General features: G+C 34.4%; 1 protein-coding gene across 5 annotated transcripts in view; it reads left to right on the forward strand.

Moving 5' to 3' along the window:
• MPP6 (membrane palmitoylated protein 6) overlaps positions 1-20021 on the forward strand; it is a 109479-nt gene that overhangs the window by 81477 nt on the left and 7981 nt on the right. For 3 of the 5 annotated variants that reach the window (XM_034669285.1, XM_034669284.1, XM_034669289.1), the window contains 6 exons: positions 2038-2079; positions 3546-3677; positions 5481-5580; positions 5917-5985; positions 7433-7594; positions 19194-19396. In XM_034669285.1, the coding sequence (XP_034525176.1) occupies positions 2038-2079; positions 3546-3677; positions 5481-5580; positions 5917-5985; positions 7433-7594; positions 19194-19396 (708 nt within the window). The remainder of the gene's footprint in view (positions 1-2037; positions 2080-3545; positions 3678-5480; positions 5581-5916; positions 5986-7432; positions 7595-19193; positions 19397-20021) is intronic. The other 2 variants (XM_034669297.1, XM_034669274.1) reach the window with 2 other exon arrangements.

Genomic DNA, 20021 nt, shown 5'->3' on the forward strand with positions numbered 1-20021 from the left:
TGGAGGGAGTGCTCTGCAGTTCTTGAGTGTGCAGCCCTTTCCTCACTGACTATATTCTGTACATTGCAGCCACCTTGATCTCCCTGGTTGCCCAGCTCTCATTTCCTCAACTTGGAGACCACATAGGCTCTACTGAGATTCTTCTTTCCTGAGTTGCAACCTGGGAACTTCCGCTGTGCAATGAGCAGGGGCAACTGAATAGTTCATCTTGTTTGTTTCCATTTTTTTAGGGATCACTGACTTCTTTGCTTGATGTCCTAAAAAATGTTTTGTCAAATTTTGTCCAGCATTTTAGTTGTTTCAGGTTGGAGAGTCCTTTATTGGTTCATCTTAGTCAGAAATGTGAGTCATTTTATCTTATTTTTATTACCATGAGAATTTAATTTTTGAACAGGTGAATCATTCCCATGGTTCAAAATTCAAGAAATATAAATAGGTATTCCATTGAAATCTCTCTCATAATCCACTACAAACCTAGTCCTCACTCCCCATAAGAAACCATGCTATTAGTTTACCTTTCTAGGGTTTCTTTATTCATATGCAAGTAAAAATTCTATATTATTATTCCTGTTCCACCTCCTTTTCAATGAAAAGGTTACGTAGTATGTACACTACTTGCTTTTTTCATTTAACCATGTATCTTTAGGATCTTTCCTTACTGGTACATAGACTGCCTCTTAACACACATCACCACCTCCCCACCCTTTTTAATAGCTGCATAGTATTATATCACATAGATTTATCATTTATCACATAGATTTATCATAGTATTATATCACATAGATTTATCATTATCCCTATTACTAAACAATTACGTTGCTTCCAATCTTTTGCTACGAGGAATAATTTAGTAGTTAATAGTCTTGTACATAAGTCATTTTGCATGTCTGAGCAACATTGCTGTTTAATACATTCCCAGAGGTGGATTACTAGGTGAGAAGATTTTTGCATTTGTAATTTTGATAGCTATTGTCAAATTGTTCTCCCAAGGGATTGAACCAGATCCTCCACTAACCCGTTAGGAAAATGCCTATTGGCCCATAGTTCCCGTCTTTAGAATGTTATCAAATGTTTGGATTTCTGCTAATCTGGCAGGAAGAAAATGTTGTTATAATATAAGTTTTAATTCAGATTTCTATTCTGAGTGATGTTGAACATCTCTTGTGTTCAAAAGCCATTTGTACTTCCCGTTCTCTGTTCTGTCTACTTTAGATTGTCGATTGGTCAGTTTTTTCTTTTAGTGATAAGAATATGAGATTGAAATATTTTAGCAGGTTGTGTTTAATAACTTCTTAATAATGAGTGAACTGTTAACATCCATAGACTATTAGTAAAACACTTTACAATATACTTAATAAAATAAAATATACTAAATCTGGTTAAATTTCTAATGACTTTAAGGTCATTACAAATCTTTAGATCAAAGGTTGGGTTAATTGATTTTTCAGACAGATTTTTAAAAGTCAAAGTAAAACCAGGCTAATCTGAGTTTTTGAGCATGAGAGTAATGTTCTAAAATTATTTTAATAAATGAAATAATAAGAATTGTTCCCTCTAGAAATGTTTTACATTTGAGAGACGTTCTGTTCCACAAATAATGACATTTCCAGAACAATTTGATGGGAGTAGGGGAAAAATTATTTGAAATTTAGGCTATCTCAGAAAATCTGAACTTATGGCTATAAAATATATGTTGTCCCACAGATAAGAATGATAAACATTCCTGGTTAGATGACAGGATGCTCTTACTATTCATTTGGTGCAGCTTTCTTGAGAAGTAAGGAGTAGCCAAGTATTTTTTTTAAAAACTTTGCATACCCATCCTTTTTCTCTGCCTCATCTCAAACACCTCTGCCTTTTTGCTTTTATCATTTATAATTTTCAGGTGTTATACCCTATGGACAATTAATGAGGGGAGTAGTTACTTTACCAAATGAGTGAAGTAATAAAATGGGCCAGTAGTTTGTTTATATTTTGTTAATTTATTATCAGTTTAAAAGTCTGGCTTTATTTATGCAATGAAAAATATATTTTTAGAGTTGCGTCAGTATGGAGAGGCATCCAGCACACGTCCATCAGGTATGATGTCATTCCAGGATATTCTCTGGTATTCCGTTTTTCTGTCTTATCAGCCAACTAAATTTACCTTGATTAAATAATAATTTGGGTTTTCTTTTTCCATTGCCAAAACATTGAGCTGCATGCCGTTGTCAGGTTAGCCAGTTGTCATATTTTAGCAATCTTAATATTGTTTGTATGCTTGCTTTTTAGATATTTCTAAAATTGTATATCAAAAAAATTATTGGCTTACTGATTTTTTAAATAATATTTAGCCTTTCCAAAGTTATTGAAAACGTTCTGAATGCTTTCTACCAAAATTATCTAATTGTAAATAACTAAAATTTTGTCACGTTTCCAAACTTAGTTACTTTTAAATTATTTTAATATGCATCCATCACATTACAGTTTAGCACACTAATAATATAATGTATCTGCTTGTGTTACTTGAATATCTTGTTTGGTTACATTTATAGAAGTATGATAACAAGTATGATAACAATGTTATTTTGACTAATTTTGTGCTTTTCTGCTTGTTAAAGTTTACCTGATGATTAATGCCAGGTCATTTCTTGAGTAGATACAATTTGAATTTTTATAAATATGCATGCAAAAACTTGTAAGAAAGTAATTTAAACTTGCCATCAAATACAAAATGCTTAACTTATTAGGATTTACATGAAAGTGAATAAGTGAATAAGCAAAATATTCCAGTTATTGGGATAACTAATAGTGGTAACTGGCATACTTTTATTAATAAAACATATTTAAAAGAAATTTGTATAGTTCATTGAATTTAAATTGAGAAATAGTTTCAAGCTCTTTTCATTGTTTTTCTGACAGTTAATTTAATGCTAATTATTTAAATCAGAGCAAGATGATTTCAGAAGAGTATTTTCCACACAAGTTTTGGTCAGTGTAAATCTGCGTGATCATAACAAATATATTACCAGTGATGAAAGTTGGGTTTTTAATTTTTTTTGAGTTATTAAGTATATTTCAGGTCTGACTTCAACATGAACTTTCATTGTTTAATTTTGGTTTCTGGGCACTTTGAAAAAGTATACCCCCCCAAAAAGTCCTATTATATCTGAAATATATGCCTTAAATCAGCTGCATATATTGTTTCTGGGTATTAATCGGAAAGTGGCATTTCACTGAATAAAAATTATGCGGTGTTAGAAAATCATGTGAAAAGACGGGAAGTATAAGAATGGTGGAGTATAATGATTGTTAAACTGTTGGTTTAAGATTAGACATTAAAATAGAAACAAAATTTTAATTGTAGTACTAATATTTATTTATTTTCTTTAATGATGCCAAATTATTAATGTGTAATAATTGATTTTTATTTGAGTGTGACAAGGTCCTTAGTTGAAGTACTAAATAGTCAGTTACAATTAAATCACAGTGATTTGAAAAAGATTTCAAAAACCTAGTGACAAATGATACATCTGTACTACTTTAAATTGTGCTGTGTGTTTTAGGTGTTTGTGAAATGTCATTTTGATTATAACCCATACAATGATAACCTGATACCCTGCAAAGAAGCAGGATTGAAGTTTTCAAAAGGAGAAATTCTTCAAATTGTAAACAGAGAAGATCCAAACTGGTGGCAGGTTAGTATGCTTCTCATAATTTCCTCAACTGCTTTTTTATTTTCAATCTTAGATCTGGCCAATATCTGAATATTCAGGAAGAAGGTATTAGCATTTGTTCCAATGATTTTTTCTGCATGAACAGCTCCAGCTTCATGGCTGCTAATTTTGTGGACAGAAGATCAAATTGAGGGGAATTTGTGAGTAGCTGTTAATAAATGCAGAATTAACTAGCCTGTGGAGATATTCCATTGGTTTAGGGATTAGAACAGTTGGTTCTTCCACATGAGTGATTGCAGTAAAATATGGTATTGGGCAAGAACAATTCACTTGGGGTCATCCCTTCTCAGTGTTTGCTGTTGTTTGTTTTAACTAGAAGTCTTTTACTATGTGTGTAATAGTGTCTTTATCTCTTGTCTCCTCTCTCTATATATACATTCATGGCAAATAAAACATAATTTCTTAAGCTCTTAAATCTGTTTCCCTACCGCTCCTCAGTTACTGAGAAATGAAGGTTTGCTTTATGATTAGTGTTAGTTGGTCTTGGATTGAAATCTGTGTATATGGAAAGAGATGTGTGTTATCACCGTATTTTCCCCAACTTCATTTTCTAAAGATCTCTGTGATCGTGTTCTTTTTCCTTTCCTCTAATACAGCTTTCAGAAATCTTTAGCAGCAGAATTAAGTCTGATTTTGTAATTGTTTACACTGTGTAATATTCAGAGCTGGAGAAACTGACAAATCAGGAAGTCTAAAATCCCTCAAACCATCAGAACAAGTGACAGTCTCACTAAAAAGCAAGGTCTGTGAGGAAAAGACCCAGAATCTAGCGCTAAACTCTGAATTAAATGGAAATGCTGGTAGCTCACATTAGCTCTGTTAAGTTATATTGACTTCTAAGGGGGAATGAATAACAAGAATGAGAATAGTCTTACTAATGTGTCCCTAAATTTAAATTAAGACATTATCGTGTACAAGTGCATTATGCAGTGAGAAAACTAAAGCATAGGTAAATTAAAAGGAATCCACAGTCTCTGGATATTTCCACTGAATTTCTTAGAACTCTCATCAAAAAACTCTTTCTGTGGCTGTTTCTTTTATTGAAGTTTTCCAGGAAATTTTTCTTTTTTCCGCTCTCTGTGAGTGTCATCTCTTAGTTCTGTCTTCTCATCCTGTCACCATTATTTCAGTCTCTTCCCTGCATTTGGTGATGTTACTTTAATTCTATTTTTTAGGATTTAAATGGCTAAAAATGATACCAGATTTTTCAATGCTAGCTGTAAATATTAAAAACCCTAATTTTGTGGGATAAGCCACTAGCCACCAGTTCCTTAGCCACTATTTTAAAATAACACTTTTTTGGATTTCAAAACTTAGTTTCTTGACAGTAGATGTAGTTTTGCCTATTTTAAACATAGGATATTGAGATTCTGTCTCTCTAGTAGGATTAAGGTTGATAGTAAATACCTTACTAAGGGTGCTAATGAAATGTCCTTTTGATACATAAAATAGTATTTATCCTTTCTGCTCTTTGACTAACTTAACATTATAAATAAAAAGTTGTAGTAATTTAAAGATCCTGTATACCTTTGTGTTTTGGTCCCAAAATTTCGATACCAGATAGCAGACTGATTAGGTGCCAGTTGATTCCTTAGTGCTAAAGTGTTTAAATATCTAAACTGACAATGCCATGAATTTAAATCTCACAGTCAATTTTGAAGTGCAATTGTGATATATTTTTACTGACTATTGCTTGTCCTGCTTACTAGAATATGGCCTCAAATTTTGGTCACTGAGATATATAATTCATTAATTTGATTCTAGGCTAGCCATGTAAAAGAGGGCGGAAGCGCTGGTCTCATTCCAAGCCAGTTCCTGGAAGAGAAGAGAAAGGCATTTGTTAGAAGAGACTGGGACAATTCAGGTGATGCACTCAACACAATGTGTAACAACTAATCCTTTGTGGTCATCTTTTCCTCTTTCATCTGAATCAGCAAATGAATTTATTTAAAATAATATCTAAAATCAATCCATCCCATCTACTTTGTTGTATCTCCCTCAAAAGTAAACTTTTTGATCCCTGTCTGCCACCTGCTGGTATAGTATCAGAATTTAGTGGCTCAACTCACTCCTGCCCCCTTCTGCTTTGTAGGGCACAACACTGGAAAGGTAATTCTCCCACCCCTATAGAATACCACAGCGCAGTTTTATCATATTTTGACATACTGTTTTAAGTTATATTTTTCTTGTCACCCTTCAGGACCTTTTTGTGGAACCATAAGTAGCAAAAAAAAGAAAAAGATGATGTATCTCACAACCAGAAATGCAGGTATGTTTTAAATACTTTTTTGAAAAGTCCAAGTAAGGTAGCTTTATAACATTAATTAATGTGGCATAAGCTCTTTAACTATATAATTTTAAATGCAAATGACTCAGATTAATACCCAATTTTAAGGGGCTATCACTTGAACACACGGTACAATATTATATGAAGACGTTATTTTAATTTTAATATTATATATACTCATACTGTCACCAGAGTGTTTTGTTTATGAGTATAGTTTACAATAAAATGAATTGGTTGGGATTTACGCTTGTATTAATGAAGGAACAATGTTATGAAAACTATTCAGAAAACTTTGATGGTAATTTATGTATCATTTCTAAAGAAATGTCTTTAGGAAGATGCTAAAAGAGTTATGATTAAGGGCAACTATATTTTGCCTTAACATTGTCCATGATACTTTTGGGAAGATAGTACCGGACCAAACAAATCTTAGTCTGATCTAGTAGGATTCTCTCTTAAATCTTTTAGACTTAAAGAAAGATAAATATGACAGCTACCATAGTTATTCTTTTCAGTTCTAGAGGCTGATTAGGCATGATATGCAGCTCTTTAAATGAGAGGGCCTTGCAAAAGGAATTAATAATCTTAAAGTACTTTCTAGACTTCAGAGCTGCCTCTACACTAGTTATAAACGAAATAGCACACTATAAAGGAAATAATATATAATAATAATAATAATAATAATAATGGGAAAATAGACTCTACCTTAATATTGGTTTAATCTTGTGTGGAGAAATTTTGCAAAGAATGAGTTGCTGTTAAGATAATAACCTAAAGAAGAAGTGTTATTACTGGAGATTGAGAGTTATAACCCTAATAACAGGTAATATACTATTTCAAATCCACTTTGGCCTTATTATTCATTAAATATATGTCCTTACAGCTTTCTTGCAAAAAAAAAAAAACACAACTTGGAATTTTCTCATTGACTAAGATTTAATTTTGGAATGTGTTTTGACTGAAAATAATTTGGCTCCAACGTTTTATACATAAATTCATAATCTTAAAATTTAATTGTCAGTATGTTCATATGCATTTTATTATTAATCAAACTGAGTCAACACACAGTTATTCATTTATATTATTGGAAAAACATACTCATTCTGTGGGACTGATATAAGCAGCCACAGTAGGTGTACTGCCGTCTTTTTTATCTGATATGCACTAGTTGGCTAAAAAATTACATAGGCTAATTTGCAGTTTGATTACATATATTAAAGGAATTATTTCTACTGATGAATTGATAAGAAGGTTTTAATGGATAGAATATATGATAAAGATAAAACACAGGCATTTTCTAGCTTACACAAATTTTTAAGGACAAATGAATAGAAGACAACCAAGCTCTTATTGAACAGAATTGCAGAGATTTTTCACCCATCTAAAAGATAACCGAATATGACGATTTTCCATTTCCTTTTACATTCAGAATTTGATCGTCATGAAATCCAGATATATGAGGAGGTAGCCAAAATGCCTCCCTTCCAGAGAAAGACATTAGTATTGATAGGAGCTCAAGGTGTGGGACGAAGAAGCTTGAAAAACAGGTTCATAGTGTTGAATCCCACTAGATTTGGAACTACAGTGCCATGTAAGTTTTCCCTCTTTGCGTCAAAGAGTAGGGTGGGGCAGATTATTATTTTTATTCCCCAATAATTTTTTTTATTATGCCAGTGGAAATGAACTAGGAGAAGATATTGAAAAACTCAGTGACTCTACAGCTGTCTTGAAATAGTGCTGTAGCCCTGTTAGCTTGCTGCCTGGTGGCAGTTGCTTCTCCAGACTCTGTAGTCCAGAAATGTTTGTTAAATGCAAGTGTTAGGAGTTGTGACAAAATCAGCAGTAACTGTGTATTTTCTTGTGCAACTGATGTTTATCTGAAAAGTTGTTTTTGTTTTGTTTTGTTTTACCCATTTTAGTGTAAAGAAAAGAGGGAAACATGCTGGATCCTCAGACCCCCCTAGTGTGGCCATCCCTTTGTGAACTTTATGCATTCTCACTTGTAGCTCTATCCTGCAAGTTCATTAACCTGATTTTTGATAGCACATCCACAGCAATTCATCTTCCTGAGCAAGCAGCATTAATTAAAGTCACAAAGGTTGACACATAAAATAAAAATAATACTGATGAGAAGTATAACCATTTAATTAACCAGACATTCATTTTATTATCTTTGTATTCTTTCCCTATTTGTATTTTTATATGGAAAATTAAATAATGATTGTCAGAAGTGTGCTTGATAAGAATGGAATCACATCACGGAGTTAGATGATGTCATAGACTTGTCGTAAGGACTAATATACATTTGTCTTTATTTTAGAAATATGTGGGACCTTACATGCTCTCTGCCCTGAACAATGCAGGAGACAAGCCAGCGTTGCCTTTATAACCCCTTTCTGTGCTTCAGTTGCTTACCAAGCCCCCTTTTCATTAGCATTATTTCTTTAGGTATAATTAACACCATTAAGCTGTTAATTCTTAGCCTAATGTCATTCCATCTCTTTTAGGTGAATTTTAGAGTTTATCTGCTTTCGTCTAGTATGTTTTGAGGTTTAATTTTCAGTGCGTAATCTTATTGCTAAAACTCTTATGGATTGGTTGGGGGAGTAATAACCGTGTGTGCTATTTGTAATCCCTTCAGGGTAAGGCCTTGGATTCCACTGTAGGCACTGTAAGTCACTAAATTCAGACAAATACTGGTTAAATAGTTAAGAAAATAAAAACCTCACTGTGACCAAAGTATTTTAAGTATTTTATTTCTCATTTTTATCAAGTTAATACATGTACAGACTTTAATCAAGTAGTTCTTAAAGATATGTAATGGAAAAATTAGCTGCCTGTGTTGCTGTACCCTACCTTTGGCCTATTTACCAGAAACAGTTGCTTTTCATGTTTGTTCCTATTTATTTTGGTAGTCTTTCATATTTCTTTATAATGCCATCATTCTGCAATTTCTTGCTTTAACCAATGTAAGCTTATCTGTTGACTTCCTGTCTTCCCAATATAAAAGTAATTCTAGTTTCAGTTCACTGAATTTTACTTTCTTTTTTTCTTTTTTTTTTTTTTTTAAAGATTTTATTTATTTATTCGACAGAGATAGAGACAGCCAGCGAGAGAGGGAACACAAGCAGGGAGAGTGGGAGAGGAAGAAGCAGGCTCCTAGTGGAGGAGCCCGACGTGGGGCTCGATCCCATAACGCCAGGATCACGCCCTGAGCCGAAGGCAGACGCTTAACCGCTGTGCCACCCAGGCGCCCCTGAATTTTACTTTCTTGAACAGCTTCTCCCTCTCCTTCCATCCAGCAATTGATGGAGTTCCTTTTTTCTTCCTGTCTTTCCCTTAATTTTATGTGTGTATGTGTATAATTTTATTTTAAACCGAAGTCTCATCCAGTAAGTCATGTTTATTTTCTTGGAGACCTCTGTCTCAGAACCGTAGATCTTCCTGCTTCAGTGAGGATGAGATGCTGTCCATCCTGGCTGCCCCACTGTTAACATGCGAATGTTACCCTTTGTTCTCCTGGGTTGGCAGCAGCCTTGCTATGCTGGAACATATCCGCTTGGAACTCGCAAGAAATGGTGTATGAGATAGAATTTATTTATCTTTGTATTTGAAGATGTTTATTTTCTGTCCTATAATTGATTGTTTAACTAAGAATAGAAATTCGAGATTGCAAAACTCAAAACATGTTACTCTTGAATCCAGTTCTGTTGAGGCCAGTGCCTTTGTAATCTTTGTTCTTTCATACGTGACCTTATTCTTCTTTCACAGACATTCAGGGTCTTTTGTTTGTTTCATTTTGTTTTTCAGTATTTTGAAATTTAATGATGATGTGCCTTCATGTACATCTTTCTTTATTCATTGTGCCGATGATCAGTGGGCTCTTCAGACTAGAGATTCCTGTCCCTCGGTTCTGGAAAATTACTATTTCTTGGATGATTTCTCCATGTTCTCTCTGTTCACTTTTTCTAGAATCTCTGTTTGCTGGATGTTGAGCATCCTGGATTCATTTTCTCAGTTTCTGTCTGTCTGTCTGTCTCTCTCTTATGATGATGTTGTCTATCCCTTTATCTTTTTGTTCTACTCTTTAAAAGATTACCTTGAGTTCGTTACTTTCTCTTCCATCAATGTTTTATCATGAGTAATCTTATTTTTCATTTTAGGATTTTCTGTTTGCTTGTGGGGGGCTATATCTTATGTATCTCTAACAATAGTAAATAGTGTATTTTTTTAGGTTTTTGTCTATATATAGCTAAATTACTCTGCTTTCTTCTGGGTTACTTTTTCTGTTTATGGTGTGTTTATGTTTGTTTTCTCGTTTATGCTAGAGAATTTTTTCCCTTTACGTACTGATCCTTGGCTGTACATCCATACTTAAGTAGGTATTAAAACTGGTTGGAAGCTCTGTGTACTTGAGCAAGTCTTGGCAACTGGCTGAGCTTTATTTTATGAGATGGCAAGGAGACAGCTGTTTTGTTGGGGGAGCCAAAAGGTTGGCATAAAGTATTTTCGGGGGGAGCTGTTAAATTTTCCAGAGAAGAGTTTTCAGATATCCCCCCTGCTGAGACTCTTCTCTAACAAGATGAAGAGGGAGAAGGTGTAGATTACCCTGCTCCATGTGCATAATTATATCCCGACCTCTAGTTTTTAGCACCTTGCTTCAAAGCCCTAAATCTCTTCTCGGGATAAAGTAGTCCTACTCTCATCCATAGCTCTCTAACACTTTATAGCTTACTCTTCCTTAATTTCTTTTAATAGTATTTATAGTTTTCAGTGTACAAGCCGTATGCTTTATCAAATTTATTCCCAAGTATTTCAATTTTCCTAATTTCCTTTTCAGATTCATTACAAGTGTATAGAAATACACCTGATTGATTTTTTTTTAAAGATTTTATTTATTTATTCGACAGAGATAGAGACAGCCAGCGAGAGAGGGAACACAAGCAGGGGGAGTGGGGGAGGAAGAAGCAGGCTCATAGCGGAGGAGCCTGATGTGGGGCTCGATCCCATAACGCCGGGATCATGCCCTGAGCCGAAGGCAGACGCTTAACCACTGTGCCACCCAGGCGGCCCCATACCTGATTCATTTTTTAAATATTTTTTTTATTATTTGAGAGAGACAGAGATAGCGAGAGAGAGCATGAGTGGGGAGGAGAGGAAAAAGCAGGCTCCCTGCGGAGCCCAATGCAGGGCTCATCCCAAGACTCTGGGATCATGACCTAAGCCGAAGGCAGATGCTTAACCGACTGAGCCACCCAAGCGGGTATCCTTTAACCTTGCTGAACTCGTTTATTTGTTGTAATGTTTTTGCAAATTTCTCAGGATTTTCTATACACAAGATCCTGTTATCTGCGAACAGAGACAGTTTTCCTTCCTTTAAACTGGGTGCCCTTTAGTTCTTTTTCTTGTCAAATTGCCCTGATTAGAACCTCCAGGGCAGTGTGGAAGTGGCAAAAGTGGACATCCTTGTCTTGTTCATGATCTTAGAGGGATACTATTCAGTCTTTCATCACTAAATATGATGTTAGCTGTGGGTTTTTTGTAGATAACCATCATCAGGTTGGAGAAATTCTCTTCTATTCCTAGTTCATTGACTTTTATCATGAGAAGTTACTGTATTTTACCAATGTTTTTTCTTCATTTATTGAGATGGTAACATGATTTTTGGGTTTTATTCTTTTACATTAATTGTGTTCCTGTGGTAAATTCCATTTAGCCGTGGTGTATAATCCTTTTTATATGCTTCTAGAATCAGTTTGCTAGTATTTGTTATTTATGCAGCTATATTCATAGGAGATACTGGTCCATACATTTCATTTCTTATGATGTTGCTGATGTTGATATTTGTGGTAATACTGAACTCATAGATTGAATTGGGAAGTGTTCCTCTCACTTCTATTTTTTTTGGAAGAGTTTGTAAAGGATTGATGTTAATTCTTCTTTAAATGTTTCATAGAGTTTACCCTTGAAGCCATTCGATCCCTGGGTTATTTTTGCAGGAGGTTTTGATTACTGATTCAGTCTTCTTATTTTTCGTAAGTCTCCTGAGGCTTTCTGTTTCTTTTTAATGGGTTTCAGAATTTCTGCAGTACCCGTGGTAATATCTCCTCTTTTATTTCTGATTTTAGTAATTCAAGTTCTCTCTCTTCTCTCTTTGGTTAGTCTCCCTAAACGTTTGTCAATTTTGGTGTTCTTTCAAAACAACCAACATTTGCTTTCGTTGATTTTTCTATATTGGTTTTCTGTTCTCTGTTTAATTAATTTCTGTTATCGTCCTTATTATTTCCTTCTTTTTCTAGGTTTAGTTTGCTATTTTTCCATTTTCTTTAAGTGGAATGTTAGGTTACTGGATTGAGATCTTCATCATTAATAGGCATTTGCAACTATAAATTTCCCTAGAAGCAACTGCTTTAGCTACATCTCGTAATTTTTGGCATTGTGTCCTCGTTTTCATTCATCTCAAAGTATTTTCTAATTACATTGTGATTTCCTATTTGACCCATTGGTTGTTTAGGAGCATATTGTTTAATTTCCACATATTTTTGCATTTCCCAGATTTCTTCTGTTACTGATTTCCAGTTCATTCCATTGTGGTTAGTGAACATTGTATGATTTTACTTTTTTAAAACTCATTGAGACTTACTTTATTACCTCAGATATGGTCCGTTTGGGAGAATATTCCAGGTACACTTGGGAAAATTGTGTATTCTGCTATCATTGGGTGAAGTCTTCTACAGATGTCTCTTAGGTTTAGTTGGTTTATAGTATTGTTCAAGCCTTTTATTTCCTTGTTGATCTCCTGCCTGTTTGTTCTATCCATTATTTGAAGGTGTGGTATTGAAGTCTCCAAATATTATTGTTGACTTAATTATTTCTCCCTTCAGTTCTGTCAGTTTTTACAGTACGTGTTTGGGAATTCTGTTGTTAGATGCATATATGTTTGTATTTTTGAAATCTTTTTGATGGATTGACACTTCTGTCATTATAAAATGTTCTTTGTCTCTAGTAAGTTTTTGTCTTTATTTTATGTGATATAGATATATAGATAGATAGATAGATATAGATAGATATATATAGATAGATAGATATATAGATAGATATAGCCACTACAGGTCTGTTTGGGGTATTTTTAGTCCTTTTACTTTCAACCTACTGATGTCTTTGAATCTAAAGTGTGTCTTTTGGAGACAGCCATGTAGTTGGGTCATGGTGTTTTGTTTGTTTAAATCCATTCTGCCAGTCTCTGCCTTTTAATTTGAATATTTTATCCACTTAATGTAAATGTCCCTCACTGTGGGTTTACCTGATTGTTTCCCCATGATTAGGTTCAGGTCATGCATTCTTAGAAAAACATAAATCATGTTTTATCCTTCTCTGAACATTACATAGTAGGTCCATCTTGTTAATCTGTCCCATTACTGATGATGTTAACTTTGATTATTGATTTACATCATGTCTGATAGATTTCTTCAGTGTAAAAAGGTAACTTTTCTTCCATTTGTCATTAATAAGTAATCTTAATAAGTAATCTCTTCAAAGATATTTTGAAACTGTGTTAAGTATTCTCCTCAACAAACTTTTACCCAATTGTTGTAGTATCCATCAATAATTCCTTAATTTTAAAATCTTTTCCTGAATTTGGGGAAACAACTATCAGGACACTAAAATCCTTTCTTACATTGTTTGAATACACATTCATTTCCTAGTATCCTTGTAGTTAGGTCATTTGACTAATTTGTTTCTGGCAAGTATAGAAATTTGGTTTGTTGAATGGCTGAGCTCTTTGGGCGTACAAACAGGAAAGAGCTTTATTTTCATCTAACCACTGACTTCATCCATGTTCTGTTACGTCTTCTTTCTCTCTACTTTTCCCTCCGCCCCCTAAAAGATTCTGTAACTTTCCAGTCACTTTCAGTTATAAGAACTGTGTCATTTTGCCAAATAAGACTTTATTTTGGGTGTTTAAAAAAAAAAAAAGGCTACTCCAATTCATAATTTCAATGTTGCATCCAGTTCATTGTTTCTGCCTTCCTCACAGCTCACTTCTGATCCTTGGCTTGGGACCTGTATTGTAAGGGGAAGAGTATAGTTTGTTTTATTACTCTCCCTTCACATCCTACTCTACTGCTTCTGGTTTTCATGGTTAGGGCAGGAAGAAGTGGGGATAAAGGGTTGTCATATAAAATCTTGCCTTTTGGAGACTGGAGTTCTTTTTGTCACAAATGCCCAAATACTGTCTTTTCATTGAGGTAGGTTCTTTGGAGACTCTGTAGTGACCTCCATACTTTGCCATTCCCTGGCCAGGGTATTATGATCTCCAGCTGTCCCCTTGAGACCATGCCAAGCTCCATTTCCATACTTCATATTCTCTTTTGCTTGGTTCTCTACCCTTCATTCTGTCTTTCTGTTCAGGATACTTTCAGTACAGTTCAGCCAGGCTATCTTTTGAATGCACAAACACAGACACACATACACATCCCACAGGAAACTCATTCTTGCTTTACAAAACAGTGGGAGTACAAATCACCTCACTGCTACAGTATGTCATCATGGGTTTTCCGAATTCATCAGGGAGAATCATTTTACCGTGGGGTAAGGGAGAAAAATATAAAGCATTCTTCCCTGAACGTACAATTCATAACCTCAGTGACTCCTTTCTGAGTATATAAGACAGAGGTGGGTGGACAGACGATCCTAGGACAGATGATCCTGGCCACTTTTTAGTAAACTCTGAAAGAGGAGGCTATATATCCTTAGCATTTTAGCTTCTACTTGGGACTTGAGGGACACTGTGAAACTGCAAAAAGAAAAAAAGAAAAAAAACCTTATTCAGCATTCTGTTTATAGATATAACAAACACAATTAAAATAACTTCTCTTTATGGAATTATGACCATATTATTCATATAAAAATTTCCATACTTTTTCTCCTACTTAACACACTGGTCTTTATTTTCTTCAGATTCCTCAGACGTATCATTTATACCTTTTTGTTCTTATTGGTCCCACAGTGTGGAACACCCTGTCTCCCAGATCTTCAAATGCTTGAATTTTACTTTTTATTCAGATCTCACCTTCTCGGAGGCCTTTACTGACCATTCCATCTAAAGTAGCCTCCCCAGTACCTAGTGCTTATGTTTCAGCACTTAAATTCTTATTTTTTTATTTGACTACTCACCTGTCTCCACATTCAAGAACATGTCCCATGAGAACAGAGAGCTGCTTTGTTTTTTGTATTTCTGTAGACCCAGAATCTAGAATAGGGTCTGGCACATAGGATATACCCAAGAAATAGTTGATGAATAAATGAATGAACATTATATCATGAGTTTTTTCCTTACAAGTCATTGTATATTTTTATGTAAATATTAATCCTGCAGCAACAATAAAACAAGCAACCCAATTCAGAAATGGGCAAAGAACTTGAATAGACATTCCTCCAGAGAAGATCTGCAAATGGCCAATAAGCACATGGAAAGATGCTGAACATCACTCATCATTAGGGAAATGCAAATCAAAACCCCAAAAATATACCACTTGGTACCCATTAGGGGATGGTATTATACGTTAAAAAAAATAGATAATAACAAGTGCTGGCAAAGATATAGAGATATTAGAACACTTGTATATTACTGATGGGAATGTAAAAGGGTATACTTCTGGGGAAAACAGTATAGCAGTTCCTCAAAAAAATAAACATAGCATTACGTATGATCTAGCAATTCAACTTATAGGTATATACCCGAAAGAATTGAAAGCAGGGACTGAGATATTTGTACATGAACACTCATAGCATTATTTACAATAGCCAAAAAGAAATAGTCAAATGTCCATCAATGTATAAATGGGTAAACTAAGTTATATGTACAGGCAATGGAATATTATTCAACCTTAAAATGACCCATGCAATAATATGGATGAACCTTGAAAACATTATGCTGAATGGAATAAGCTAGATACAAAAGGACAGATATTGTACAATTCCTTTTATATGAGATACCTAGAATAATAAAATTCATAGAAACAGAAAGTGAAGTAGTGGTTACCAGGGCCTAGGAGAGGGTGTAATGGAAAATCAGTGTTTAATGGACACAGAGTTTCATGTGGGATGATGAAAAGTTCTGGGAATGGATAGTGGTTGCACAACAATATGAATGTACTTAATGCCACTAAAGTGTGTATTTAAAAATGTTTAAAATGATCAATTTTATGTTACGTCTGTTTTACCATGATAAACCTAAAAAAAAAACTTCTTAATATTCCAGCATATAAGTATAGTGTTATTGCCCATTTATATGGTTTGGATAGTTATGTTTGTTATAAGAGATAATAAAGTGTGTATATATAAATCTCAAATATAAAATTATTAGATCAAAAAATATCTAGAGATGTTTCAATTTCTTGATTTCTTAGTGCCAAATTAATTTCTAGAAAGATAGGCTGTTTTGCCTTTCAACAGTAAATAAACATTTTAGTGAGGATTCCAATCTGAATTTTTATATAGAAAGATTTAAACATCAGGGTAATTCTCACTTCTTCATATAATGTAGGTGTGTTTTACTTCTCTTTAAATCATTCACATTTATATAGCATCTATTTTTTTTAAGTCACAATCAACACACACACACACACACACACACACAACCACTGCAAAAGTGTGACAGGTTTGCCTAATTCCTGATATATAGTATTGTGCTGCATATTGTCAGGTGGTATAGATAAGGAAGTCTCATAAGGGAGGAGGTAAATGCTGGGGTTGTATTAAATTGATTTTTCTTGGGTTGCCTGGGTGACTCAGTTAAGCGTCTGCCTTCACCTGGGATCCAGCCCTGACTCTGGCTCCCTGCTCAGTGGGGAACCTGCTTCTCCCTTTCTCTTTGTCCCTCTCCCCTGTTTGTGCTCTCTCTTGCTCTTCCTCTCTCTCAAATAAATAAAATCTTAAAAGAAACAGATTTTTCTTTACATATTACTAAATGATTCTAAAATAGAAAAAATTATTAATCCACGGGGATAGGCTACCTTATGAATCAAGTTTGACATCTTGAGTTTAATTAACAAAAAATATACTTTGTTGTTTCCTCATTATTTGAAGAGCTATAAAAATTTAGAATTTTGCCATGATGATTAAATTCTAAGAAATCACATTATTTGTTTGCTTAGCATATAAACCTAAGAAATGAGTTGTAGTGAAGCCACCCTATTCTAATTTCTCTGTCCTAAGAATGGAAAGGGACTTAAATATGTGGCAATATAGATGTTGGGTTTTGATTTTTGTTTTGCCTTGTTTTGTTTGAGTTTTCACTGGAGAATGAGATTGTAGTTAAAGCTCACTTGTGAGCTAGGGGCACCTGGGTGGCTCAGTCAGTTAAGCACTCAGGTCATGATCTCTGGGTTGTGGAATCAAGCCTTGCGTCAGGCTCTGTGCTCAGCACAGAGTTTTGAGATTCTCTCTCTCCTCTCCCCCCCTGCCCCGCTTGTATGCATGCTCCCCCTTGCTGTCTCTTTTAATAGATAAAATATTTTTAAATTTTTCACTTGTAAACTAAAAACATTTTGCCAAGCATTAAGATTCTCTCAACATGGAGGTGGTGATGGGGGCAATATGTGTGCCTATACATATTTATTTCAAGCAGCACGTTCCCATATATGGTTTCACTGTAGAGCTTCACCAAAAAACAGTACTCTTCTAAAATTATATTCACAGATATTGAGCCAAGTCCTAGTACGTGTTTATTTGGGAGTTTAAAATTGCCTTAGGTATTTTATCATACCACCTTTGGTGAATAATTCCAGAAATCTTGGGCATCACACATTTTTTAATATGAAAAGGCATTATACCATCTTAAAGGTCTTTCAGTTACTTTATAAATGTTCTCCACAGTTGTCTGGGATGATCACCCTAATGGCTGAGTCACAAAACAACAGGGGAAGAAGGGGAGTCCTGTTGTGCCTAATGATCTCATTTATTAATTAGACCCTTATTATTGAGCTTGAATTTCAAGTTCATCCTGTTCTTATAAAAGTTTTCTTGATGTGCTATGCTTATTTACACATAGTCAAAATATTGTCAACCCTTGATCTAGATTACTTCTTAATTGCATGTGCTTGATGATATCATCAGATATTCTACATGTATAAGTACTTGATTTATATCTGATCTGGCCAAAATCAGGATAAGGTTAAACTGTAACATAACATACACACACACACAAATTACTTTTCTTCTTCCAAGCTAGCGTTAACAAATTGGTAGAGTACCTAACTGCATCTTTGCAACAGTTTGAAAGAGAATTTCCTTTCCTATGCTAGCCCAAGTTGCAAAGGAGTTGTCTATCTCTGGAAGCGCTTAGAACTTCAAACTATCAGACAAAAACGATCTTCTAAATTTTGACTTGGTCTGTTTATTTTTATTTTCTCAAAAAAAAAATAGGTTAGAGTAGAGGAAGTTAATAGAACATGACAAGATCAAGTGTGGCTAAATCCACCACCAACTTGCAGATCAGAACAGTTAACATTTCAGAATATCAATAAGTAGGAGGTTAAAAGAAGGTTTGGTGTTAGGGTGAGGAAAAGGATAGATAATTGGTAGGTAAAACTATGCTTCAGAAGATGGATAATACCAACTAAAAATAGAATTTTGCTCACTTGTTGTGTGCTCAGTTAAGTGTTCAAATGTAAATTGCTTAGGGGGAATGCTGGTGGCAACTGGAAAAGGTATTCACGTACAATATACCTCTTATTGTAGGACTCAGTTAAGAATTTTAATTTAGGACTCTGCTTCTATGTAAATATATTTTCAGTTTCAAGCTGACTTCATAAAAGCACTTTTTTTTTAATATAAATTGTGTATTGGGGACTACCTCTTAAAACATTCCTATAGGTCAGGGGTCAGCAAACTTTTTAATTAAAGGGCCACAGAGTAAATATTTTAGGCTTTGTGGGCCGTCTGGTCTGTGTCACAACTACTACACCATTGTAAAATGAATGAAACCATAGGTAATAAAGCAAATGTGCCATAGCTGTGGTCTAATAATACTTTATTTACAAAAATAAGAAGCAAACCAGATTTGGCCATAGGTCATAATTTGTCAACCCCAAACTTAATGGAAAGATCTAAAGCTACCTTGTACGTTTTAGTCTCAATTTTAATACCCTGTATTCTCTTTGTATAAATTCTCAACATTATTTTAGTTACTTCACGGAAACCAAGGGAAGATGAAAAAGACGGTCAGGCATATAAATTTGTGTCACGGTCTGAGATGGAAGCAGATATTAAAGCTGGAAAATATTTGGAACATGGGGAATATGAGGGAAATCTCTATGGAACCAAAATCGATTCTATTCTTGAAGTTGTCCAAACTGGACGAACTTGTATTTTGGATGTCAACCCACAAGTAAGCTGCATGGATTCCAAAGCTGTTTTTAAAATTGTAATTCCTGTGGAGTTTTTGTTGGGTTTTATTTTCAGATCATGAGGGTGCCTCTTTCTATTACCTGTTGGTGATAGAGAACCTTTTTATGCATCCACAGCTAGTTAAATAAATCTCTGTTCAAAAATTAACCAACAGAGGTTTGGATAGCAATAGAACTTGATAGAAGTTTAGTATTTACTTACTTGCTAAGGTAACATGTAAATGCATGTGTCAGGAAATGTTGATTTTAAAATTTCAGCAAAGCTGCAACATAAAGAATAAAGAAAGTCACACCCCTTCCCAACCAACACACACATACACACACTGTTCTCTTCCCTCTCATTCCCTCTCTCTCACTGACCCCTTCTTACCCTTCCACATTCAACCCAACTTCCGTACGCAGAGATAAATTGATAGTTTGGTATATATCTTTGTCATCTTAGTATGCCTTAAATACAGGTATATATCTATATAATTTTATTAGATTTTTTTTGTGGGTTTTCTCTTTTTCTTTTTTGCATAAATAGGAAAATTCCATATAGATTCTTTAGCTTTTTTCCATTAAATCTTTCTCTTGAAGATCTTTTCATGTCAGTTGCTATAGAGC

The sequence above is a fragment of the Ailuropoda melanoleuca genome, chromosome 1 (genome assembly GCF_002007445.2).
Source record: "Ailuropoda melanoleuca isolate Jingjing chromosome 1, ASM200744v2, whole genome shotgun sequence".
NCBI lineage: Eukaryota > Metazoa > Chordata > Mammalia > Carnivora > Ursidae > Ailuropoda > Ailuropoda melanoleuca.